The sequence below is a fragment of the Arctopsyche grandis genome, chromosome 8 (assembly GCF_051622035.1).
Source record: "Arctopsyche grandis isolate Sample6627 chromosome 8, ASM5162203v2, whole genome shotgun sequence".
NCBI classification, from domain to species: domain Eukaryota; kingdom Metazoa; phylum Arthropoda; class Insecta; order Trichoptera; family Hydropsychidae; genus Arctopsyche; species Arctopsyche grandis.
In genome coordinates this window covers 3,831,450-3,857,495 of record NC_135362.1, presented here as the reverse complement: position 1 = coordinate 3,857,495, position 26,046 = coordinate 3,831,450, and the positions used below count along the sequence as shown (strand labels likewise).

At 35.0% G+C, this 26,046-nt stretch overlaps 3 protein-coding genes across 3 annotated transcripts in view; 1 reads left to right on the top strand and 2 right to left on the bottom strand.

The window, feature by feature from the left end:
- Positions 1–2,272: 2,272 nt before the first annotated feature.
- Positions 2,273–5,926, bottom strand: LOC143915114 (allantoinase). Its single transcript, XM_077435546.1, has 10 exons — positions 5,654–5,926; positions 4,318–4,460; positions 4,128–4,242; positions 3,907–4,053; positions 3,787–3,832; positions 3,620–3,713; positions 3,355–3,544; positions 3,152–3,281; positions 2,875–3,080; positions 2,273–2,800 (listed from the first exon to the last, which is right to left on the bottom strand). The coding sequence occupies exons 1-10, from the start codon at positions 5,813–5,815 to the stop codon at positions 2,675–2,677; spliced, it is 1,359 nt and encodes a 452-aa protein (XP_077291672.1). The 5' UTR covers positions 5,816–5,926; the 3' UTR covers positions 2,273–2,674.
- Positions 5,927–9,354: 3,428 nt separating this feature from the next.
- On the top strand, positions 9,355–17,328 carry Jasper (JIL-1 anchoring and stabilizing protein). The gene is made up of 17 exons (XM_077435878.1): positions 9,355–9,559; positions 9,923–9,978; positions 10,558–10,780; positions 10,857–10,928; positions 11,473–11,659; positions 12,111–12,229; positions 12,301–12,410; positions 12,493–12,742; positions 12,836–12,878; positions 15,607–15,683; positions 15,761–15,848; positions 15,925–16,026; positions 16,108–16,242; positions 16,323–16,504; positions 16,587–16,713; positions 16,795–16,916; positions 16,997–17,328. Exons 1-17 carry the CDS (start codon positions 9,479–9,481, stop codon positions 17,060–17,062), a joined length of 2,040 nt encoding a protein of 679 aa, XP_077292004.1. The 5' UTR covers positions 9,355–9,478; the 3' UTR covers positions 17,063–17,328.
- A 1,706-nt stretch (positions 17,329–19,034) lies between these two features.
- Positions 19,035–26,046, bottom strand: part of LOC143915309 (uncharacterized) — an 88,469-nt gene continuing 81,457 nt past the window's right edge. The window contains exons 44-47 of the mRNA XM_077435879.1: positions 25,265–25,797; positions 23,457–23,595; positions 21,089–21,232; positions 19,035–21,006 (exon numbers count right to left, since the gene is read on the bottom strand). Of these exons, the coding sequence (XP_077292005.1) occupies positions 20,865–21,006; positions 21,089–21,232; positions 23,457–23,595; positions 25,265–25,797 (958 nt within the window). The 3' untranslated portion in view covers positions 19,035–20,864. The remainder of the gene's footprint in view (positions 21,007–21,088; positions 21,233–23,456; positions 23,596–25,264; positions 25,798–26,046) is intronic.

Here is a 26,046-nt window from a genome sequence, read left to right as displayed (position 1 = left end):
AATATTCGATAGGTGATGTGCCAATCACCAAACACCAGCCGGCAGTCCCTCTTCTATTTCTTCAAATAAAGGAAAGTAAAAGCAACAGAAAGGAGTCATTATTACCACAATTACACATTTTTCCAACGTCTCTATAAATACGCTACATCGCACGGAATACAATCGGATCAATTTACTTGTGAATTAATGGTATTTTTGGTACCTTAAACAGAGAGATGTAATAAGAATAGAGGGGCCCTTACGAATAAATAGTTGTTGTCAATTTTATAAATACGCTACATCGCACGGAATACAATCGGATCAATTAACTTATAAAAATGTATCCCATGTTGTTTATTGTGTGTTTTTGAATGTATTGTGCAATTTTTACCGATGCTTGCCCATCTTGCGTGTAATATAAACAAACAGAAGTTTTTATCGGACTTACGACGAGCACCAAGCGTCAAATACGACTGATGCTAAAATTATTTAGATCTGTCCATGGACAGAATGTCACTCGACAACAAAAGAACACCTAAAGCCACTTCTATTAATATTACATTTCTCTGTTGCGAAGAATAAAATAAAAAATAAATATACAGGTAAAGTGAACGTACTTTCTGTACTGGCCTTTTGAACATTGGTCTGGTTCAGTGGTGTCGCCAGGATTTTGGCAAGAGCAAAAAAAAACCAATACAAAGCTTGTAAATAATAAATAAAAAAGAGATATTTTAAGAAATTCACAATGCTTGGTAAAAATATGGTACTTGTTAAGTATTGCGACTCCACCCTTAAAAACCAATTGTCTGGTACTTCTCTTGCTCTGCGGCCGCCGCTCGAGCTTTTTACAAGCCTTTTCTATGTTCACCTTTGCAAAAAATTGATCAAAAATTCCTACAGTCTTCAAATCGTTCAAAAACTTTGCCATTTTTGTGTTTTAATGCATTGTGAAGGCATATGTACAGTACAGTACTATATCAGTACAGGGTAAAGGGAACGTACGTTCTGTACTAGCCTTTTGAACATTGATCTGGTTCAATGGCGTGGCCAGGATTTTGGCAAGAGTAAAATAAAACTAATAAAACGCTTGTAAGAAAGAGATATTTTAAGAAATTTACAACGTTTATTTAAAATATGGTACTCGTTTAGCATTGCGACTCCACGCTCAAAAACCAATTGCTACGTTTAGCACTTGTTTTAACGTCACGTTAGTAGATGGCGTTGATCAGTAACGTACAATTTAAATGGCGTGATAATATATAATTTTCAAATTTATTCTCACCTTATAGCAGAAACGAAGATATGTCTTGAATAAACTGACCAGACTGGTGTGGAACTGTCCCGGATTTGAGTTTTTCATCTTGTATTGAGCATTTTTTCACAAACCTTTCAACCTTTTTGTTGATTCTCTGGTAAAATAGGGATTTAGCGTTTTTTTATATTAGTTTTAAGCTGGCAGCACTGCGGACGTCATGTCACGCTTCGAAGCGTTGTTAGCAGATGGCGTTATGCAGTAGCATATAATTTAAATGGCGTGATAATATATAATTTTCAAATTAATCTCGCCTTACAGCGGAATCAAAGATATTGTGGCGGCTCGCTATATGACATGGTCGAGTTCGGTCACCTTCCTGCGAGTTGGGACCAACTCTCCCGTGTTCAGAGTCGCTACCGCACTCCGTCTCTGGCTTCCATAATAAAAGCACGTGCATCAACATGCCAGTCGTCTCATTCGTTCATCCCCTATAATATGTCTTGAATAAAGTGACAAGAATTGTTTCCTGAGATTTGAGTTATTCATCCTCTATTGAACCATTTCAAAACAAACCTATTAACCTTTTTGTTGGTTCTATGATAAAATGGGAATTTAGCGTTTTTTATATAAGTTTTAAGTTGGCAGCATTGGGCTACTACCCACACACGAATCTACTCTTTGGTGGTGTACTTGTCTTCGTTTGATATAAAACACACTGATATATCTCGATTATCATCTTTTATTCCTTGGTTTTGATTCATTTTAATACCTATTACAAAACTACGTGACAGTACTCGCACATAAATATCATCTATTGAATGCTGTGTGTGACCGAGTGCCAACTGAAAACCATACCATAAGGAAAAACACATAAATCTCTATTTTACCGTGAAGTGGAGACAAATTCGAAAGGGAGGGGGGATCTGTTTATGTTGCATCTCGATTTTTTCAGACATGCGTTCCACATTGCAAAGTATAATATCTGGTCTTGAAGAAGTATACCAGATAAACTCATTCAATCAGTAATAAACAAAATATACCACCGTTTCCAAAGGTATAATTAGAATAAAATTTAATAAAACATATGAACTCGAGACATCCGTCGATAATGTCGCAAAGAAGCGTAATATTTTTTAAACATTGAGAAGCTATATTAAACAAGTTCTAAAAATATTCAAATAACTATTTATTTTTCGATTTTGAAACTAGAATTGATTTACGGGGGTTTTACATTTTTTGTAATGGCAATATTAAGATTTTCTATCTTTCTTTAGATTGCTACTATGTTCTAGTTGTTGAATAATATTGAAGCATTAAGACATTAAAACTAAATTTTAAAATATGAATAAAATCTAATAAAAAAAAAAATTTTTAATACATCTGATAAAAATAGAATAACATGTTATATGAATAAAAACAACATTTATTAATATAGTAGATTTAGTTGTTTAAAAGCAGTTGTCCTTGTGGAATGTCGGAGAATTTATTATTATCATAAATCAGCTGCCCTCTTAAGAATGTCTGTAGTACTTTTCCTTTCAATTTCATTCCAAGATACGGAGTCAACTAAAATCAGATAAGAAAATACATAATATAAACAACAATTAAACAATTCAATCTTTTCATCGAACCATTCTTACTTTGTTTTTGTGATATATAATATCTTTTGTAACTGTATAACCATCTTCGGGATCGAATACAATCATATCTGCATCGAGACCGACCCGGAATGAACCTTTCTTCTCATCCAGCCGACAGAGTTTAGCCGGAGCTGCACTGAGAAGTCTAGATATATCCATGAGATTTAAGCCTCGCTGACTGGCATTAGTCCATATCAAGGAAAGACCTTAAATAAAAATAAATCTAGTCCTTCTGAAGCAAATCAACTACTGTTTAAATAATAATAAATAATGTTACCGAATTGTAAAGAAGATATACCACCCCAAGCTTCCATAAATCCACCTTCTTTCAATTCTGGTGTACAGGGTGAATGATCCGACACAATCAAATCAATTACATTCTCTTCGACGAACTTCCACATGTTTTCCTAAATTTCAATACAATATTAGTATTATTATTGCTCTATAGGTCAATATTTAGATAACTGTATAAATGTTTACTTTATTTTTGGAACATCGCACAGGAGGAGCACACTTATATTCTGTCGCACAGTTTGGTATCTCTTCAGATGATAGCGTCAAATAATGAGGACAAGTTTCAGCAGTTATATGAACACCGTTATTCTTCATATCCCTGATGATGCTGGCGGCACTCGCAGCTGATACATGAACAATATGATATCGAACATTTCTATATCATATATTAAACAAGATTAATCTTGAAACATAATATATATCTTAATTTAAATTAATAATAATTTATTACGGATATTTTTCAGCCATTTTATTTATAAGCTTCAATGCTTTGTGCTCCATTTCAGGGGGACGACTTAGTAAATATGTTTTATATTCTTCACTACCTGTAATATTTTTATAACAATAAATAAAATTTAATTTATTATATTATTTCTACATTTATTATATTATACTTACTTGACTTTTTACAATCATCTTCATCTAAATTGCATTCAGCATGAAACTGAAAATTAAAATGGTCAAAAATATAGCAATACTGAAATACTTCAATATCAATATTGCATAAAGAAATCTCACTGCTAAAACAGTTTTTGTATTTTGCAAAACTTTCAAAGCTTTATCTAGATCGTCTTCAATTACATGAGGAAATTCATCTACTCCGCTCGGACAAAGAAAACATTTGAATCCGACAACACCAGCCTTTATCAAACTTAGCAAATCATCCTGAAAAAATAACAATAACAATAATATTATCGAAATAGACATTATAAACATTATATACAAGAACATTTATTCACCTGATTTCCGGGTATAACACCACCCCAGAAAGCGACATCAACATACACTGTGCCTTCAGCTTCTTCAGTTTTTGTTATTAAATTTTTCAATGTTGTTGTGGGAGGAATAGAATTCCTGAAATTTCCACCATTTATATTTATTAATTACAGTTTTAGGATTTCAAATGGGATGACACGTTAAAAAAATTACAGAGGCATATCGGCTATAGTCGTTACACCTCCGGCTGCTGCGGCTTGTGTAGCACAAGGATAATCTTCCCATTCTGAACGTCCTGGACTATTAACATGGACATGAGAATCGACTATGCCTGGCATCAACACACCATTTGTAATCTAAAAATAATAAAAAAAAGTACTTTAGTTATGTAAAAACAATTGGACTTCAATAAATTCTTAAAATTAAAAATAAAGAAACGAAAACAGATATAAGGACGAATTAATTTATTAATTTACTGAAACATCTTCAAACATCGATGATTTTTTCAGATTCGCGAAACGATACAGCTGTTGGCCAGTATACGGGCGAAATCACACAGGGAAGAACGGCACGTCGTGTGCTTGGCTCCCCACTGTGGGGGTTCTCCAACATTCCTTCAAATATAGGATACACCGTTTTTGATCACTAGAGGTAGGACCGGAAGCGTGCCGTTTATTGTTCAATTGTTGTAAATGCTTTTTAAAAAAGGTTCGGCAAACCTTTAACAATGCATTTACAACATTTGAACAATAAACGGCACCCTCAGGGTCCGGTGACTATTGATCACTGTCAAGCAAAGATAAAATTTTATCGATTTTATCAATCAATCACTGTCAAGCAAGGATAAAAGGACATGAGGATAAAATTTTTCCGAAAACACTCCAGGGGTGAATTTGGGACGGCGTGTGCTAGGCGTGCTTTGAATATGTGCAAGGCATGCCACATTTTTTTCGTATGTTCAAAAGTATCTAAAAAAGGGTAATTGGACTATTCGTCACATTGGGGTGGTCACAAAGACAATTTTTGCCATGAAAATCGCGAATACACAATATTTGGCACACAAGTTCTCGTTACTATGATAGTTATCGTTAGTATGATGGACTTTTCGGCTGCCAGATGTTCCGTTATAGAGATTTTAGTGACTTTGTGACGAGTAATTTGTGACCAGTAATCACCGAACCCTAAAAAAGATAAAGTAAAACCATGTGCCGCGTCCTTCCTGAATGATTTCGCCCTACGGTTATTGACCACTTCGATTTTAAAGTTAGCACAATAAGAGCTTCAAGATATTACTGAGAATCTTTTATGATTTTCATACAAAATATCACATATTAGAACTTTCTATCCGCTTTCTATTCTAATATGTTTGTCGAAATCGCAATCAAAACGAGTACAAAAATGGTTGTTACAAAATACAATATGGCCGAAGTGTATCTGATGGTGCATCCGTCAAGAATCAGAATATATTCAAAGTACTGATACATAAATAGTAAAATATGTAAAGTACAATTGATACGGGGGCGTATCAATGAACGATAACGACTGTGACCTGAATAACTCGAACCCGATCTCCCAGATCTGAGCAAAGTCGCCTAGTTTTGACGATCTCTGCTATTTTCCCAGAAGAATCGACAATCACAGCTCCGTCGACAATTTCATCTTCGAGAACTATACGACTACACTTGTAAGCGGTCAGAGTCGAAGAAGACATTGCGAAAATTAGGATAAATTAATCTCAGCCAACTAACCCGTGAGACAACTGAGATACGACTGACCGGCCAAGGTTTTGCGTTCGTACATATCAACAACACATACACATGATGAAATTGGTAGACGTGTGTAAATAGATAGCGGCTTTCTTTCGAGTTATATTTACTCGACAGATAGTGACTTTTTTGAGATACATATCTGTATTTATCAACGAGTGGTAGGTAATCAATAACTACATATATGTATAAAGCTAACGCAAAGTGGCCTTGTGAATTTTATGAAGGTTACAAAGTTCTTCAGACAAGTTTAGATTTGATCTCTAGAGTTAACTCCAGCAGCATATTTTTTTTCAGGGCTGTGGAGTCGGAGTCGTGGAGTCGCGCTGTTTTGGCCGGAGTCGGAGTCGTGAAAAATGAGCGACTCCGACTAAACTTAGTTTGCTATAAGACTCATTTCAAAATTTAAAAATGAATTTTACGATGCATTGAAAATGGTGGAAAAAATTGACCGAGCTAATAATTTAAATGTTAAAATGGCAATACAGTAGTATCCAGAAATCATAAAAAATTCAGCGTTGATCGTTACAGCATTGCCGCCAACCCAAGTGTCCGTAGAGCGGTTATTTTCCGCTCTTAAAATCCTTAATTCTGATTTGAGAGCTGAATACGGATTTATTAGAAGCAATGTTGTTTTTAAGAATAAATTCAAATAAATAATTAATAAAGTTTAATTTGATCTTGTTTTATTTTTATGCCTATAACATGAAAAATATTTGCATAGATAGGAAAACAACCTGATAAAATTTAACATTTTTGAGTCGGAGTCGGAGTCGGAGTTGGAGTCGGAGTCGGAGTGGGAGTCGTGTTGTTGGTAAATATCGGAATTGGAGTCGGAGTCGAAGTCGTGATTTTTTTTAACGACTCCACAGCCCTGCTTTTTTTAATAAGAATGAAAGCAATAAAAGGATTTGTTTCAGATTATGATTGTTTTTCAGTAAAAAAGTATTAAAAATACTGTTTTATTATTTTTGTAAAGAGAAATACCTACCATAAATATGTATTAAAGAGAGGCAAGGCTATTGCAATAGATTAAAACTTCTTTAATAAACCATGAACTCACCTTGCAAGTATTTGTAAATGCGATCTCCATATTTTTTTATGGTTTACGTCAATATTAATATAATTAAATTTAAACTACCAATCAGTTGGTGGTTTGAGTTCAATTATAAAATGTTGGTAATAATGGCAGATAGTTTCTTGTATTTTTTCAAAATTATCTACTTATCTAGAAATGTGATTTTCTAATAGGAAATATTCCGCACAAAGCAATCTGGCGAACGTCACCAAAATCTCGATCACGGAACATCCGGAACCCGAAAATTCCATCCATCGAGATTTATCATACCCACGCGAAATATCATACTGTAACGTAGGAACACGAGAGAGAGTTTCTTCTGTCTCATTGCGCGACACGAAAAAATGTATGGAAATGTGTGCGACAAACAAATCGACGGGTGTGGCATGTCCCATCTACCTGCATGCATTGGTCTGGTCGCCCTCAACCAAGTCATTCGCAAGTCGCACGGTGCGGCCTGGCCCTAAATGCATTCGGGGTTGGACAATAGAGACCCCCGGATTAGGTCGAACGGCACTCAGTAAGTGTCCGTTAGAATTCTCAGAATCCGAGCGAGTATGTGGGATTCACTTAAACCTGTACAATAAATAATCCATTTATCGAAATACATATATATATATATGTATGTGGATAATGACTTAAATTATTCGAATATTTTAGGAATTGTAATTAATTCTAGTTTGGTATTAAGGTCTGTTCATACCTATCCAGCACGACCCGTATCCTGCAAGTGCGGATAGTATTCTTTGGTACATTATATGGACGTATTCATACTCCATTCGCGCATGCGCTTTTACGCATTCATGCGCGTCCATATAGAATGTACTAAAGAATACTGTCCGTACTTGCAGGATTCTGTTCGTGCTGAATAGGTATGAACAGACCTTTAATATGAATTCATACTGCTCAATTCTTGGAAAAAGTTAAAAAAAATATGTTTCTTTTATTGAGATTAATACAAATATTATAATAATAAATCATTTTCTTAAAAAAAAAAAAAAACAATAATTTTTTATTTGTTTCAGGCTTGCCTTAATTTATTTTCATTTGTAGAGATATAGCACGACTTGTGATATCACCTATTTCCCTCATCGAACTTAATCTGTACAAATGACATCATCGTGTCCTCTTCTCGTACACGAAAGTTAGCCGTGGCCGAAATACTTCGTCCAGCTTACCCATAAAGGCGATTCGACTCACGAGCAATCACGAGTACACGTGAAATCCCAAGGAACTACGCAACTACGCATCAAACATCGAACACAAAGGAAGACCTCGACCCCGTCGGAATCTTCCAGAACGTGATCTCACCAGCCGAGCTACGCGTTGCTCAAGCAACACCTTTATAAACCAGTGCATCGTCCCCAGATGCCAGTGAGCTTCAGGAACTCGACCTAGCTCGTTCCAGTGAATCCTTTACCTACTTCGCTGTACATACAAATACACCTGTAATAAAGATCCTCTTCAAAATTCAACTGAATTTCCATAGGCTGGGAAGCGGTACAAAACCATCAACCCCCCTATACATTTGTAGGCGGGGTAGGTAAGTGTTGACCGTATCCCGGCCTAACGAAACACTGTTGTGCTAGTTTTATAAAGTTTTATTGTTTGCCTATGGTTGTACAAAGGTATGGTATTTGTGGGCAAAAGTATGTCGTTCAGCGGTCTCTGGATATGGTAGAGTGTCGCTGGCTCGGCATTCAGCTATGTTCAGAAGGTCTCTGGATGCGGCAGTGTGTTGCTGGCTCGTCGTTCGGCTATGTTCGGAAGGTCTCTGGATACGGCAGTGTGTTGCTGGCTCGTCCGGCTGGTTGATCTTCCAAGTCCGCGTAGTGTAGTGGTGGCTGGTCAGGAGCTGTATGTTGACTGGTCTGCTGCTGTGTGTCGACGCTTGCTGCTGTGGGTCGACTGGCGTTGTTTGGGTTGTACCTCCTTTTATAGTGTTTCTGGAATCGCCTGACCGATGGTGGTGGTTTGTTGATGCGTAAGAAAGGAATGCACTGTTGTCGAGGCGTAGAATTTTCTGGAACGCTTGATGGAAGTGGTTATTGATGCGTACGAGAGGAATTTGCTTTCGTCGAGGCGTAGTATTTTCTGGAATGCTTGATGCTGTTCCGCTCGATGTATTTTGTTGTTGCGGAATATTCTCGAAGGTTTCGATGACGATGACGACGACGAGATTCCTACACATTCATGCAAAAAACATACATTTTTATGACATTTCAACAAGCTATTTGATTTTGAAATAGACAAAAACTGTGTGATAAAATCAAATCAAGTCAAAGCTCGATTTTTTAAAATAATAAAATTAGCAGACTTTTCAATTATTTACACAGTCTACAACCATTTAAAAATGCGAGACATTCCCATCGACGTTCGAAACGCATCTGACAAATGTTCAACGTTGAAGTGATGTATAAATTAAGGCGGCGTCGGCAATGGGCGTGAAACGTGGCGTTATTTGCTGCGTGGCTGTCTTGTCGTTTAGCCGCGTCTCTCGCGAACTGTAGCGGCAGCTGCGATTTCGACAATGGGCAAGAAAGCGCGAGTCTACAACCCTGGAGACTACGTGTTCGCCAAAGTCAAGGGCTACCCCGCCTGGCCCGCCAAGGTCTGACCCGCACCACCCCACCCCTCTGCACCCCTCCGCGACCCGCACCCGCGTTCCCGCCATTCCCGCCATTCTCTCCATTCTCTCCATTCTCTCCATTCACTCATTCACTCGATCCCATCAGCCCTATGCTGGTGCACTTCCACCCAAACGTCATCTGACAGCCTCGCTCGTATTCCATTCTCCGATTCATTGAACTCGATTGCGAACTGTATCTCATTACAGTGTCAAATCCGTCTCGTTCCATAGCACGATGTACGCTTCGTGTGTTTACTTAGCACCTCCACTCTAGATAGTGTGATCGTAATATATCGTACAACGACCATGTTTGCAAGTGATTGATTCAAATGTTTACTGTTACAGATCGTCAGTCTCAACGGGAAGAAATATAATATATACTTTTTTGGAACCGGAGAAAGGTACGATTTTTTTTCAATCAATATACCTAGCCCTTTGAATGCTGACCAACGCCGATCGGCGTTTTGTATTTTAAGTATGTAAAAAATAAACAATACTACCCGCTAAGCCTTTCCAGTTAGCATTGAAAAAAAATGCATTGAACATGGGTCGTGTAATCCGTGTCAATGTTTATAAAGACTGTTTGACACCGGAATCTGCATTTATAACCATAGCATCAATTTCTCGATGGAAATCCCTAACTGCTGAGCATTTTAGATTGTGAGCATTACATTTTAACAACAATGACGAAGACGGAACTACTTTTTGAAGAATACATTTTATATTGTTGCAAGATATATTAGAAAGTCTAAACACACCTATACAAAACTCGAAATCCTCGACGGTAGTTATCTAGGGTTTGTTTGAATTGGGTACAATTTTTATACCTGCTTTCTATTGGATTTCTAAATAATTCTAGTTGGAAATTTTCAGCTTGGCAAACTTTCTTCAATGGAAAAGACGTCACCACTCAAAGGGCTAGCCGTGTAATGTAAAAGTTTCATGCAACTATTTTACAATTTTATTTTTGTCACTCTCAGTGGAAATCTGCCGGCCAATGACATCTTTGACTATTTCGAACACAAGCAGAAGTTTTTGGAGAAAGTGTTGAAGCGTAGGGATTACAACGAAGGACTCGCTCAGATCGAGCATGAAACGAATGAGTTGGGTCTCACCAGCAACGGCGACAAGGCCGACGTCACCCTCGACACCACAACTGAACAAAATGACACGGTTTACACTCCGAACGAGTCGACGGCTGAGGTTGAAACAATAATTATAATAATGTATTTTCAATTCGCGAACAAAATGTATACAATTCTGGGAAAAATATTTTTAGGTTGAAGCCGATCTGTCTGTCAACAATACCACTGTGCCAGAAACGGAACCAACCGTTCCAGAAGTTGCCAAAGTATGCCGTCTATATATATATATACTTATTCATTTATTATATGAACACTATGGAGATACTATTGTTGCGTAGGGGTGGGTTGAGGATCCAAATGAAAGGCCAAAGTCGCTTCACAGCATTTATTGAATGAAGCGCTCTTTCCAGAATTCCTGTACCTCCTTTTAAAGGGCAAGTTGCTCACTACAGCTTCCCCAATCTGTTTATTTAGCCATTGTTTAGGCTTGTACAGTTTTAAGTGCGTCTCGCGCTCTCAGATTCTGAGATGTCCAGCGGCCACTTTATGTTAATTCCCCAAATGCACTAAAACAGCAGATAATCCTCATAATGTTACACTACAGTCTAGATTATACAACTATAGTTTATCATGTATATAGCGAAAATGATCAAATAATTTTTTTGAGATTCGTACGTTGTAAATTCAGTTGTATAGTTTGTAATGAAATTTTAACCAGTGGTGTGAAGCTCCATAGTGTCGTTTTAAATGCAATTGAATTTCGATTAAATCTTCAGTCACATTTTTTCAATGAACTTTTGACATATTTAGGTACCTAAGAAAAGGGGCGCAGAGACGCCGAATAGCAGTGCACAACCACCAGCTAAAACGAGAAAAATAGATGAACAACCAGAAGTTGAACCTGAAATACAAATTGATAAAACCAATTCAACCGACCCATCCGAAGATGCCGTCAACCAAACTGAAAAGGATAGTGAAGAAACTCAAATTGCTAAAGGTATGCAATTAAGCGTACAATTGTAATTATAAATTTATTTTATTTTTACATACATATACCAGAAAGGCCTAATAGGTCAACCCCAATGCGCCTTCCTGGCTAATTGCAAACATCGATATACAATTTTTACAAAGCATCATATATAGAGACATCTATGGATACATTTTCTGATCATTTTGAGACGGTCAGAATCGAATCGGTGAAATTCGAGATGGTGAAAACTCAAAAATTGAGAAATGGGTAAAGGTTGCCAATTTTTTTGGAACCGGTTCAATGAAAATCAGATAAATTGACAAACTCTGATGGGAAACGATCGACCTGGAGTCACAAACCAATGTCTGGCCGGCAGCAACCAGTGGGACTCGAACCCGTGGCCACTATATTTGAAAGCATATATGCTAACCACTAGTCTACTTTAATTTATATTAAAAAATGATCGTATTATTTATAGAAGCGGAGTCTGCAGATTCAGCGATCGCCACGGAACCGGCTACCAGTGAGGATGTCGTCCGAACGGTCACTTCCGGAAGAGGGAGAAAACCTTCCGTCAAAACGGCAAACTCCACTCCAGTACGCTGTTTGATATATGTAATTGTTTTGTCAAAATTTGCATTGAGTTAATAAGCATGTCAATGTTGCAGAGAGCTCCTCGAAAGTCGATAAAGCAAGAGGTTATGTCTCCAGTGTACGAGCCACACGTTCCGGTGCCGGAAAGCGTAAGCCGTAGCGGTAGAAAGATAAAGCCTAAAAGGTCCGTATATATATAATTATATACATATATGTATATGAGTGAAAGGTTGTATATTTTGATTTTTAATGTTCGATTATTTCAGGTATTTGGATGAGGAGACGGCTGAGACTCCAGTTCCCGCTACACCGGCTAAAAAGATAAAAACGCAATTGTCGTCTCCGAATGTTACTCCAACGGGGGCCGAAGACGATGATAGTGTGTCGCCTTCAGCTGCGGCTGTGGATGCTCCCGTTCCTGCTGCCGTTCCGATGGAAACGCCCACGGAGACGCCCGTTCGGAAGGGTCGCAAGAAAGCTCCCAAGCAGCAAAAGTTGCTTAGTATTATTGCTCAGGTATATCATACATATATGATGATATGTGGATCTAATATGAATGTTTTTATGTACATGTAATTTCGGTGTTGAATTTTTATGTCATGTTTTCAGAATGATTTGGAGAAGTTTGTCGAAAGTTTTAATGACGAAGACGGTGAGTTTTTTTTTTTTATTGATTATTTTTTTACGGGAACAATTTCAACTTCCATTTTATGGAATAAATGTGCATTAAAAAAAGGTTTGTGTGCATTTCTAAACGACGGTTATAGATTGCATTAGAAATTTTGCTTTGATCATTGTTGAATATTTGCTACCTAAATGTGTATTACAATGACCAAAATACGAACCGACAACGACCGATGCTTCTCTCTACTGGATTACTTCGTTTTTACTCTTCGTCTTGCGACCTTCGACACCTACGGACCTTGGCTTCGACTCTACAACCTGACATCATCATTCATATTCATACGTAATACGTAAACAAAAGTAAACACTTTTGACAGTTGTCAATAGCGGAACACTGCAACGTTGCCACTTTTATATTCTAATGCCAAAATCATTTTTTTCGAATGATCGTTTCATATATTTTAATGGTCACTTTACAGTATGAGATTGTTTAATGCACCGAAAATAATGCACAAACATTTTTTTTAAGATACAAAGTATTTTTCTCAATGTACAGTTAAATCGTTTATTTACAGCTGAACTTTATAGGTGATCTTAAAATGCAAGTTAAAAAAAACTTTTCAAGAGAGCAAAAGTATTGTTGTGTAGGGGTGAGTTCAGGGATTCAAATGAAAGGCCAAAGTCGCTTCACAGCATTTATTGAATGATTCAGAAGGTCCACACGCAGTTAGCGCTCGATCCAGAATAATCCGATGCAGCACATGCACCTCCTTATAAAGGACAAGTTGCTCACCACAGCTTCCCCGATCCATTTATGTATCTATTGTCCAGGCACGTACAGGTTTAAGTGAGTTCACGCACTCGCCGGGATTCTGACAATTCTAGCGGGAACTGACTTGAGTACCGGTCAGCCTAATCCGAGGGTCTCCATTGTTTACTCCCGAATGCATGTAGCCGGCGGATACTCTCTTGCGTGTTCCGTGTCACAATATCAAAAACACAAAATAATTTGATTTTTAACCAGTCAAAACTGCCTATTATCGAATAATTTTAGCTTGGGCGACGCCAGGTACTCGTTCCTATCTACACTACCGTCCATATGTTTAAGACCAAAGTGTTTTTTCAACATATTTATTACAATTTTGGGCCAATTTAAAAAAAATAAACGCAGTTATATTTATAAAATACCTATTTATTAAAATAATTCAAAATATTCCAACAATTATAAAACATAAAATGATAAAAAAAATAAAACGTCAAACCGAACTTTCGTCAAAAAATCCACCTTTGTTTTTGATCACTGCTGCACATAATCTCGGCAATCTATATATTAAATTTTGTATTGTGGTGAGAGGTATGGACTTCCAGCTTTCCTGAAGATGCTTCCAAAATTGATCTATAGATGATGAGCGATGGATTTTGGTACGTCTGTCCAATTCATCCCACAGAAGTTCTATGGGGTTCAAATCGGATGATTGAGGGGGCCAGTTCATATTTTTGAAATTTTTTTTTTCTTCTTCTTGTCGTAAGAAGTCCTGAAGAGTTTTGAGGTATGTTTTGGGTCATTATCTTGTTGAAATACAAAATTCTGCCCACATAATCTCCGGCCGCACGGCAAAACTTGGTCTTTTAAAATTTTCAAGTATCCTTCTTTTTTCAGAATACCGTAAATTTTAATTAAATTTCCCACTCCAGCTCTTGCAAAACATCCCCATACCATTATGGAACCACCACCATGTTTAATTGTTGGCAGCACACAGTCTGGCATCAATTTTTCTTGGGGTGTGCGCCGGACGTACACTCGTCTTTTCGAACCGAACAATTGGAATTTCGATTCATCGGACCAAATTACTTTTGACCAATTTCGGTGCTGAAGAGCCCAAGCTAGTCTTTTCGCCTTATTATTTCTTCTTAGAAAAGGTTTTCTTATAGCTATGCGCCCTCCAAGGTTCGCCTCCATCAACCGACGTTTAACCGTGGTTACCGATATTTTTTTGAGGGTGGTCTTTTCTATCTCAGATGCAATTTCGGGTGCCGTTCTTTTTCTATTTCGCTTGCTTAATAGTATAATTTGTTGATCCAATGCTTGTGTTGTGATTCTGGGACGTCCTGATTTTGATTTATCCATAATATTGTTGGAATTTCGGAATTTTTTTATTGTCTGTTGTACTGCAATCTTCGAAATATTTAATTTTTTGGCAATATACCGCTGGTTTTTGTGTTGATTGTAAAGAGCAATAACAGCTCCTCGAGTCTCCATGGTAAAATTTCTGTTTCTTCCCATATTTCTTCAAAAAAATTTGTCTTCTCTATATTTTATAAATTTCTTCGCTAATACGACTTCGAAGTCTGGCTGATCGCCTTAAAATGAACCAAATTCATTTGTTTTTATTGTTTTGAACTACTTCTATGTCATATCAGCAGGATTAAGTAAAAAAAAAAGGTCGAAATATTAACTGCTCACAGAAAAGGTGTCGGATTTCAACATATGTCGATTCGTCACGCCGCTTGTTTGAGACAATTTTGAACTCTTACACAAAAAAAACAATAAACCAATGGGATAATCCCTGTTTTTTTTTGTTCAAATTAAAGCTAAGGGTTTGTGGAAAAAAATGGCATTCATTTATTTGAACTATTTCACGCTAAATTAATTTTATGGACGTGAGAAAACAAGTTATAGGTTTGGTCTTAAACATATGGACGTAGTGTATATTCAACACTTTCAGATCTTTAACATGGTTACAAATTTATTTCAGGAAATGAAAACAATGCCAATAGAGTTTTACCTGCCGTATTGCCATCGGGAAAAATTGTAGGAATTAAACTAGTCATGGTAATTTCTTTTTTTTTTGTGTTGGTAATATTTAATTCACTTAATATGATGAATAATTTTCGATTTATTTAAATTAGGACTGTCCGGAATTCAATACACCCGAAGCGAAACAACAATGGCAAAATACATTTGTTCTAAACATTTCAAGATTAAAACAGGAATTAGGTAATAATATCACTCGTCTGTATTAAAAAATATTGTGTTGATTGATTGATTCGTTCATACAGTTTGTAAATTTTAGAAAATGGTCACTTATTACCGACGGCAATTCCAAACAAACTAGAAATGGATCTGAACCTTCCGCAAGACGAAGTTCAATCGCTCAAACAAGACAAGGAAATGGGTATGCTTTTTATCGCTGATGATGCTGAAGTGTGTGTTGTTGTTGTTGTGCTGAATGTTTTATTTGTATTGAATATTTCAGAAATAAAGAGAAAGAAAATTGCTGCGTTGAAAGTAGAACAAAGACTATTAGAAATTGAGAAATCTATTCGATCGACACTCGGCTATGAAGCGGCCGATACGGATCATTGTTTGCAACTGTTGGATGAACTCAGTGGTATGATTTCACACTTAAAATTGTGTTGAAATGGTATTGGAGGGTTGTTTTTTTTTATGTGGTTGATGTCATTTTTGCAGATTTACCTATTACCAAAGTGATGCTTTTGAAGAATTCTCCGGTCGTCACGCTGATTAAACGCGTCCGACAATACGTAGGCAATCTCGATCAGTGGAAACTGTCCGAGGAGGAGACAGAAAAGTTTAAAGAAAGCGCTAAAGTTATAAATAAGAAAGCTCAGTCTTGCTATGAAAAATTTAAAGTATGAATTTTTAATACAATTGTTTTTTTTTTGTTTCTGTATTGTTTAGAATCTGTTTTGATTTTTGTTATTTTTTTTCCAGTGGTTATTTGATATGAAAAATGATGATGCATTCCGAGACTATTATTCGCAACAGTTAGTAATCATGAAAATGCTGTATGACAGTAATGATAGTCGAGAATTCCTCGAACTCATCGACGATCCGCCTGGTATGTGACGTTTTGGAATTGCATTGAAGCAGCTGATGATGATTTATGTTTTATAATGAATTTTTTCTCTCGTTTTTTTAGAAATTTCACAGCCGAATACGTTCAATGTCTTGAATGACGATTCGAAAGACAAGATTAAAGGCAAGAAGGAGGCTCAATCGAATAATAAAATTAAATCCGAGTCAAAAAACGATGTGAAATTAGTGAGTTTTATTGTGATGTGTTGATCGGATTGTCGGAAATTTAAATTCGATTTATTATATTATATTTTATTATTTTTTAGTCAATCAAGAAAACTGACGGTGCTGGAAAATCTCCGAAAAGAGAAAAAGCAATACAAGCTAGCTAAACTCAGAATAGTGCATATATATATATATATATATATATATATATATATATATATATATATATATATATATATATTATATATAAATTAAGCATTATACATATAATCGAATAATTTTCATTTCTTTCTGTCGATTTTGTATTAAAAAATATCACAATTTTTTTTGTATATTTCCATTTGTATAAATCGTGAAAGAAGAGAATAAAAACCATTTTGATAAATTACGTAGTAAACATTACATTTAGGTGTATTGATTTGTTTATTTCATTAAAAAAAGAAAAAATGAAAAAAAAAAATTGAAATGTGTATTTATTCAAATGTACCTTATTTCAGTTAACCCTTTGAGTGCTGACGTCTTTTCTGTTAAAAGCCCGTCACGCTGAACATTTCCAATTATAATTATTTAGAAATCCATTAGAAAGCAGGTATAAAAATTGTACCCAATTCAAACAAACCCTAGATAAATACCATCGAGGATTTCGAGTTTTGTAAAGGTGTGTTTAGACTCTTAATATATCTTGCAACAATATAAAAGAAGTATATTAATGAATGTATTTTTCCAAAACTAGTTCCATCTTCTTCATTGTTGTTAAAATGTAATGCACACAATCTACATGCCAAGTCACAATCTAAAATACTCGCCAGTTAGGGATTTTTATCGGGAAATTCTGGTGTAAACCAGTTTTTATAACCATTGACACGGATTCACGACCCGTGTTCAATGCTACTAGGAAAGGCTTATCGGGTAGTATTCTTGTTTATTTAACAGCGTATTTCAAGTCCATGAACTTGTCGGCAAAACGCCGATCGGTGTTGGTCAGCATTCAAAGGGTTAATTTATAATTAACCGTTTGCCCGCGGCCGTCTTCTATGGAAGCTTTACGCGACAAGTCTGTAGCGAGGCTGTCTTCCATAGATTTTCTGAACTTTGCACGGAATTTTGAGCCTTATATGCGCCTATTTCAACTGTTTTAAGGTTCAAAATTGGTTGAATATTATACTGAGAGTTGAATGCCATCTATTCAATTTGCTTAAAATGAATATATACCAGTCAAAAATTATTTTTTTGTGGAACCATACTGAAACCTCGTTTATGTGAGTCACGTCTGTTGAACAATGGCGACGATACGTCTCAATTGTATGAAGAATGATTATTTGACAATTGAGCCAAAACTACGAGATCTATTATGTATTTTATTGTTTAAAATAATACTTTATGTGTTACTTAACTTACCTGGTTACTTGAGTAAATATTAAAATCTGTATTTAAGGTCGAAAACTCGATTGCCAAATTCGCGAAAAAGGTGCCGCCGCGTACAGGGCTTGTTCGCTATATTTATTGCCGCGGACAAAGGGTTAACAGGGGAGTATAAGTGAATGTGATTGAAAGACATTGGAGTATGGCATACATTTTCTATAATTTATTATAAATAAATTCAAAATCCTTTTACATACAACCATTTATATTGTATATTACATTTTCATTATAATCATACATTGTTATTATTTTTAATATATACAAATACAACTTGTAGAGCGCGCATTGTAACAATATACCATTTTTTTTTTAATTATTATTTATTAATCAATTTATACAGGAAAAATAAAAGCCCTTTCGAGCCGTGTTGTGTGTTTGTCTGCGCACATTACGAGCATTTAAATTTAACATGTAGTGTAATAATTATAATATTTATAGCCATCTGAGGTTACGCACGCGATCCTAATGAGAAAGGGTTACCCCCCAAGAAACTGAATCGAATCACTAATTTTAGCCATTTTATTTTTATATAAGTTTTTTTTTCAAATATCATTTTTACGAATCGTCACAACTACCGATAAAAAATTCAAGTGAATAGAAAAAAATCACACATCCATTATTCATTAGTTTATTTTTATTACAGCACACAAATTCAATTTTGTAAAATAGAACGTATTGTTTTTTTCGTTTAATTTTTTTTCATTTGTTTTTTTATTTAATTACTATTTCTAATTTGTTTCAATTGCTCCTTGGTTTAATCCAAATGCAAGGAAAGTTCAGAATTTTTTTTGTTTGTTTTCTTTTTATGCACACTTTTGAAGTTTAAATAAAATAATAAAAACCAAAAACGTTTTTTTTTGTAAACGTATATTTCAAATATATGTATATATTACAAAACAAAATTAAAAAAAAAAATTAAAATTCAATTGTTTTTGTCTCGAATCGAAAAAACTAATGTTGAATGCGCGTACGTTATTACATACCTATTTTTCATCGAGATTTAGAAATTCGTCAATAATAATAATACTGATACACGAGAGGAATGAGAATTGATTAAAAAAAAAAAAAAAACAATACAACATAACTAATAAAAAAATCAGCAAAATTAAGAATAATTACGTTTAATAATAAGTATCGATGGCATTTATAAATTTCACGTAACTACGACTATTCAACGCAATATCGACTACCTTACAATTTAAATATCACTGGGGTACTGTTTAAATTTCGTCGTCTCTTTTCATTACGTCTTCAATAATGTGTAATTAATTAAATAAAAATACTTAAAAATTGTCGCTAAATGAACATTCTCATTTTTTTTTACTTTAACTTATACACGTATTTACAAAATTTGGCTTAATTCAAAAATACAATCATAATAATAGTATAGTTTTATCATCGTATTGTAAAAAAAGTATCAAAAAATTAAAACGAACGAGACTATTATGCAGGGGTGTTTGCTTTTCATTATGCCTGTTTAATGCCCTAAATTGAAAATCTACAATGTACAGTATAGACTGATGTTTAATTTGACTAGTGAAACTTCACGGCACGGTACAAACCGATGCAACATCGGTGTAAATGCGCCGTTACAATTTAAACTGCCCGACCGGAATGTACTCGTCGAGTATGTAAGATCGATGTACAAAGCAAAAATTTTAATTGTGATATGTACACACACATTTTTACAGAAATTATTATATTTATTTTTATACATTACGTACGTTTTTATTTTTTGACAGTGAATAAATTATTATCATTACTTTTTTTAATAATTAAGACGGACGCGATTACACACTCGCAATTATAATAATAATAATGAAAGTTAACCTCTTCTTAAATAAGTACATAAATAAATTATTATTTACAGATATTCTTCGATGTTACAATAATAGTTATTGTTAAGAAATAATTAAAACTAAAAAAAAAAATGTAAATCAATACTATAGGTATATATATTCGACTCGGATCACACTTAAAAAATCGTCACACCAGTCTTTTTGTTCTCGACTTCTTCACACACGATCACAAAATTAACGTTTATAAGGAAAAAATGCACAATTACAATATACAATTCAAGTCTTATAATCAATTAATAATCGCTTTAGAAAACTTGCAATGCAAAACATTACATTTAGTACGACGTACAAAACATAACCTATAATATTTCATAAAACGGGACGAAAGCAACCTATACTTATAATACATACATAATAATATATAACCTCAAAGAGAATGAGATTTCTGCCAGTTTTGTTCCGCCGGTATTGTACGGACAGGACTTAGGCCGAGACGATTGGAGAGTTCCGAAGACCCTCGGAGACCCGTCTCGATCACACATCGTAGAAAAAAAACTTAAACGTAAAGCTATGACAGTTGAGGAATAATCAAACAATGCATCGTCGTCGGCCGACACTCCTCGCAGGTACTGACTTGTATATAAATTCTTTTTTGGATTGCATCGTGAGACGGCACACCATTGCACCGAATTGCTTATCGTAATAATCTTATCACAGTCGTGCTGCTTTTTTTTTTTTGGTCAGTGAATTAAACCGCACTCCATTTGTCTTCGAAGAAACGCCTCATGCCGTGGCCGGCTTGTCCGACGGGACTCTCGTCCTCGTTGAACACTTCGCAGTTGTGGAATATTTGACGGACGTCGGAGGCGAACTCTTCCTTTGATTTGTAACTGAAAATAAACACCGAAAAAATCAATAACAATAACAATAGCTGATTTTAATTATAAATTAATATCAAATATATATATTCACCATAGATCTTGAAGTTTTCTTTTTATCGTTGATAGATCCATTGGGGATCTTATGACTTTTTTATAAGTGGGAAATTGTTTTGTATTTACTGGCAGTAAAAATGGCCATGAATCGTCATGTATTTCCATTTCTTCTAACAATGCTCTAAAATATAATAGACTGTGTTTCAAAAAAACATTCAATTTTATATAAATATAAATATAATTTTAATATGTATAAAGTTTTAGATAAAAAAAACATGGTTAATTTTTAAAATACATACATATATATATATGAGGCATTAAGCAAATATGTACAGTGACGTAATTTAAAATTACATATAATAAAGAATAATTTTAAACATGCCATTTTTGGATTTTAAAGAAATAATTTAGTTTTTTTCTTCCGAAGCTCTTTTACTAAAGAAAAAAGAGCTTCAGATTTTAATAAATTATTTCTTAACTAATTAAATATGGTAAACAACAAGTCAATAGTCATGTTAAGGTCGTTGACCAATAGAATTTTAAATTAAAAAAAAAATAACTCAACGACATTATTGAGTACTTTTTGTGCCATCTATGGTGCTACGGTTCACTACTAACTGATAGCAATAAATTAATTTATTAATAATTAGCATTAACATATTATTTTACTTTCCCTTAATCAGTTGCAATGTAATCGTATTTGTACTTCTATTGGAAATACTCGATTTTTGTATATTTGTATATCTTTTATCACTGTTGTTCAGGTTTCAAGTTGCTATGTTTGTTCCTACCGCAGAAAAAAACATTTTAGGATATGCGGTGAGCAAATGAAAGGCATAGCCGTCAATGGAATTGATCTAGAAATTTTAACCCTTTACCCACGGCAATAAATAAATAGCGAACAAGCCCTGAACGCGGTGCGGCACCTTTTTCGAGAATTTGGCAATCGAGTTTTCGACCTTAAATACAGATTTTAATATTTACTCAAGTAACCAGATATGTTAATTAACACACAAAGTATTATTTTAAACAATAAAATACATAATATATCTCTTAGTTTTGGCTTAATTGTCAAATAATCATTCTTCATACAATTGAGACGTATGGTCGCCATTGTTCAACAGACGTGACGTCACATAAACGAGGTTTCAGTATGGTTCCATAAAAAACTAATTTTGACTGGTATATATTCATTTTAAGCAAATTGAATAGTTGGCATTAAACTCTCAGTAATATATTCAACCAATTTTGAACCTTAAAACAGTTGAAATAGGCGCATATAAGGCTCAAAATCCCGTGCAAAGTTCAGAAATTCTATGGAAGACAGCCGTGCTACAGACTTGTCACATAAAGCTTTCGTAGAAGACGGCCGCGGGCAAACGGTTAAACTTGCACAAAATCTGAAGAGACAACAGTGCTGCCAACATAAACACACATACAACTACATTGCGATTAATAATTGCCTCACCCACATATTAATAATACATTTTTAAAATAGAACGGATTAATAATGAGTCAAAATGTTTTGCTATTATACAGCAACATAAGACTGTTGCGAAGCCTACTTTGTACAGATATCAACTCAATCTACTATATGATTGCAAATCATACTAAGGGAAATACTACAGTTGTTGGCCATGCAAAGTCACTGGCCATATTGATTTCTAAATTAAAAAAATGACAAAACGAACAGAAATGCCAAAAGCATGTAAAAAACGAGATCATTTGTGGTCTTAACCACTTCAGGTGCGCGCTCCTTCGTATTTAAGGCTCTAAATTAATTTTGGTTTCTTCAGTGACATAAAAATATCCTGTGATACTAATGTCATTGAAAAAAGTCAATATTTTTCGTTAATTTGTAATATATTCAATAGGTAGTGTCAAGGGTTGGCACTAAGCACATATAATAATATAATAGAATCGGTTTCCACAAACGTGTGGCGATTAAATGTTTAATGGTGCTCCCATTCACTATTTATTAACTTTCAATTGGTGTTAATGGAGTGTATCAATCAAAATGGCCGACTGTAGTGTTTCCTACATATTGAATTGTATTGTTACTGTATTTTTTTAAATGAAAATACCAAATCTGAATCAAGAACTCTCCCATTTGCAATAACATAAAAAATTACGTAAGTATTCATTAGAAGCAATATCAGCAAAAAAAATGTCTTAAGAGCAAACGGCAAAGTCCTACCATACTATAATACTAAGCATAGATCTACCATTACATCTAGAAAAAGTCTTCAAAAGGGAAGACACGCACTGGCGACATATTCGCCAGTAATTCTCGAGATAAAACGGTAAACCTGTACTGATAATGACAAATTAGCTTAATATATACGCATACGAAACTCACATTGCTATACATTTTTGTTAAAAATATTTATATACAAATTTATTACTTGCACGGTGCTAATTCTTTGTTTAGTCTCTTTGTTGTATTTCTGTCCTTTTTATTGCTATTACACGAATGTTTAGCTTCCCGGTCGCGCACAGGCGACGATGGCACTTCTACATCTTTATCGAAATGCTTACTATGACCTAAACATAACCAAAAACATTAATACAATTCACATACAACACAAATGATATGAAGGTCATTTTTTTAAGTAAGTTTCGTTTTGTTAAAATACAATTAAACTATTTTTCAACACTGTGCCCGTTTACATTTACACATTTTTGAGATTGGAAGATGAGCTTGACGACCTCTTTGTTGACCACCAGATAGTACAGTAGACGTTGTCATCGGTCCGTGTGCGTTTTCTGCTCAAGTGTTCCTTTAATTGGAAGTGAAAGTCTGATGACGCCAGATATAGACAGTATGGAAGATTTTCCAGCATTTCTCATCAAAATTTGTGCAACTGTCCTGCTGGTTTTTGAGCAGGTAGTCGATTTATGATCGAAATGCTACTAAAAGAATTCGGATGTAACCAGCCCATGACTTTATCTATGTATTTGAGGAATATTAGAAGGTCATAAAACAAAATTCGATCATTAAACACACATACACGTTCACACACACTGGTTATGAGAACATTTTCAATGCAAATTGAGTACAAATGTAGGGAAACTTACACAAGACAAAAGTTCTACTTCCAGTTGTTGCCGAATTTTGTTCGAATTTTTTTTATTACTTAAAATAACTATAATTATTATACACATTAAATATCAAGAAAATAAAAATAATTTAAGAGGTCAAAATAAAATAATGAAATATTGTTTTAAAAAAAATACTACCAGTGAACGAATTCTGACCAAATCCTTATCAGCTCTTAAGTTAGTACATAAATAATACAAATATAATTATTCAGCTTGATACGTTCAGGGGTGTGGAAAGAATTGTAGTCACAACATTTTTGACTTTTCTAAGAGGAAAAAATCCCACTTCCGGTTTATAAAATTTAGTGATTTTTTTTTATTATTATCACATTGATACAAGAATAATACTTGAATTTTTTCGTGAAGAGCACGCATCTTTAAGGGGCCGAAAAAAATAGTGGAAGAAAAATCGAACAAGAGTAAACTGCCACTTCCGGTTGACGAGTGCTTATCAAATTTTATAAATAACTTGGTATTAAACTGAAACTTCTAGATATGAAATTTCAGTTCAATAAACCAAAAGGTTTCTGAGAAAAACAAAAAAAAACCTCGATTCTCTAGAGTAAAAGTACTACTTCCGGTTCAGGTAAAAATATTCAAAAAATATCAGGTTATAAAATTTATAATTTCTATTAACTGTGAAAAAATTGCAGTCCGATTCAGTTAGCGGTTTGGGAGATAATTTAATTCAAAAACTTAAAAAAAAGAGGACACCTATAAGGGGAGGAACCATTTCCGGTCAACTTAAAAAATTGAAAAAAATTTACGTCGTATTGATAAGAATTTCAGTAACCGATACTAAGTATCAGTTCGATAGGACTAACGGTGTTCAAAAAATCCCCAAAATACACTAACACACAGCCACACACACAATTTTTCTAGTTGATGAAAACGTGATCAGTGATCGATTCTGAGTTTGGATCAGTCAAAATATCGAGTTCGAATTTTCGCATGATCACAAAACTTCATCTATTATTACTACGTAAATACATACATAAAGTAACTATAATATCTGAGGCACTTGACAGCGTATATGTTTTCAAACAGGTTGCGTTGATAGTTGTACAAACGATTCTTACTTAAAAATATGACCCTCATATGCGAAAATCACCTTTGTTATTGCAATCTTCGCTGTTGTTTCCAGAGCTGGAGTCGTTTTCGGCGGCACCGTATGACGCTTCGCCATCGATGTTGGAGCAGTCGTCTATATTCGACGAGGAACATTTGAGTTCGACGTCTTGATTGTTTTCCATTACGAAATCTTCAGATTGGTTTTCGGCGTAATTCGTCTCAATGTTGTCCACATCCATGCCGACACTGTCGGCCATGTTGATCTCGTCCGAGTCTCCATAGTCTTTGGACTCCTTGTCCATGTATTCGGTGAGGTCACGGGCGCCCGTCTTGGAGCCACCTCCGCCGTCGATGAGCATGTTATTGACAGGCGAGTTGGTCACGGAGTTGTTGACGGACGAGAAGGATTTTACGTTGTCGGGTGTCGAGAATGCGTTGAATTGCGTTTGGTTATTCTGAAAGTGTTTCTCGGGTGTGGATTGCACGCTGCTGAGCGACGATTGGCAAAATTGCGACATTGTTATAGGGCAGTCGTCGATGGTCGTAGTGGTGGACGCTTGCGAGGCTGCCGGACTAGAATTAAAATTAAGCATCAATAAAACAACGGAAATATGTTTGGCAGACTCTATAATGGAGTAAATACAATATTGACAGTCAACAATTGAATGTTTGTCTTACAATGAAAGCATTTGTTTCATATGAAATATCAAACTTTAATGAGACTGTTGCGATGGAGTGATATTCACAAATAAAAAAAAGTCAAACAAACAAGGCTACTGGCCACGAAATGTAATTGTCTGCAAAATTTTTGCATTGTTAGCC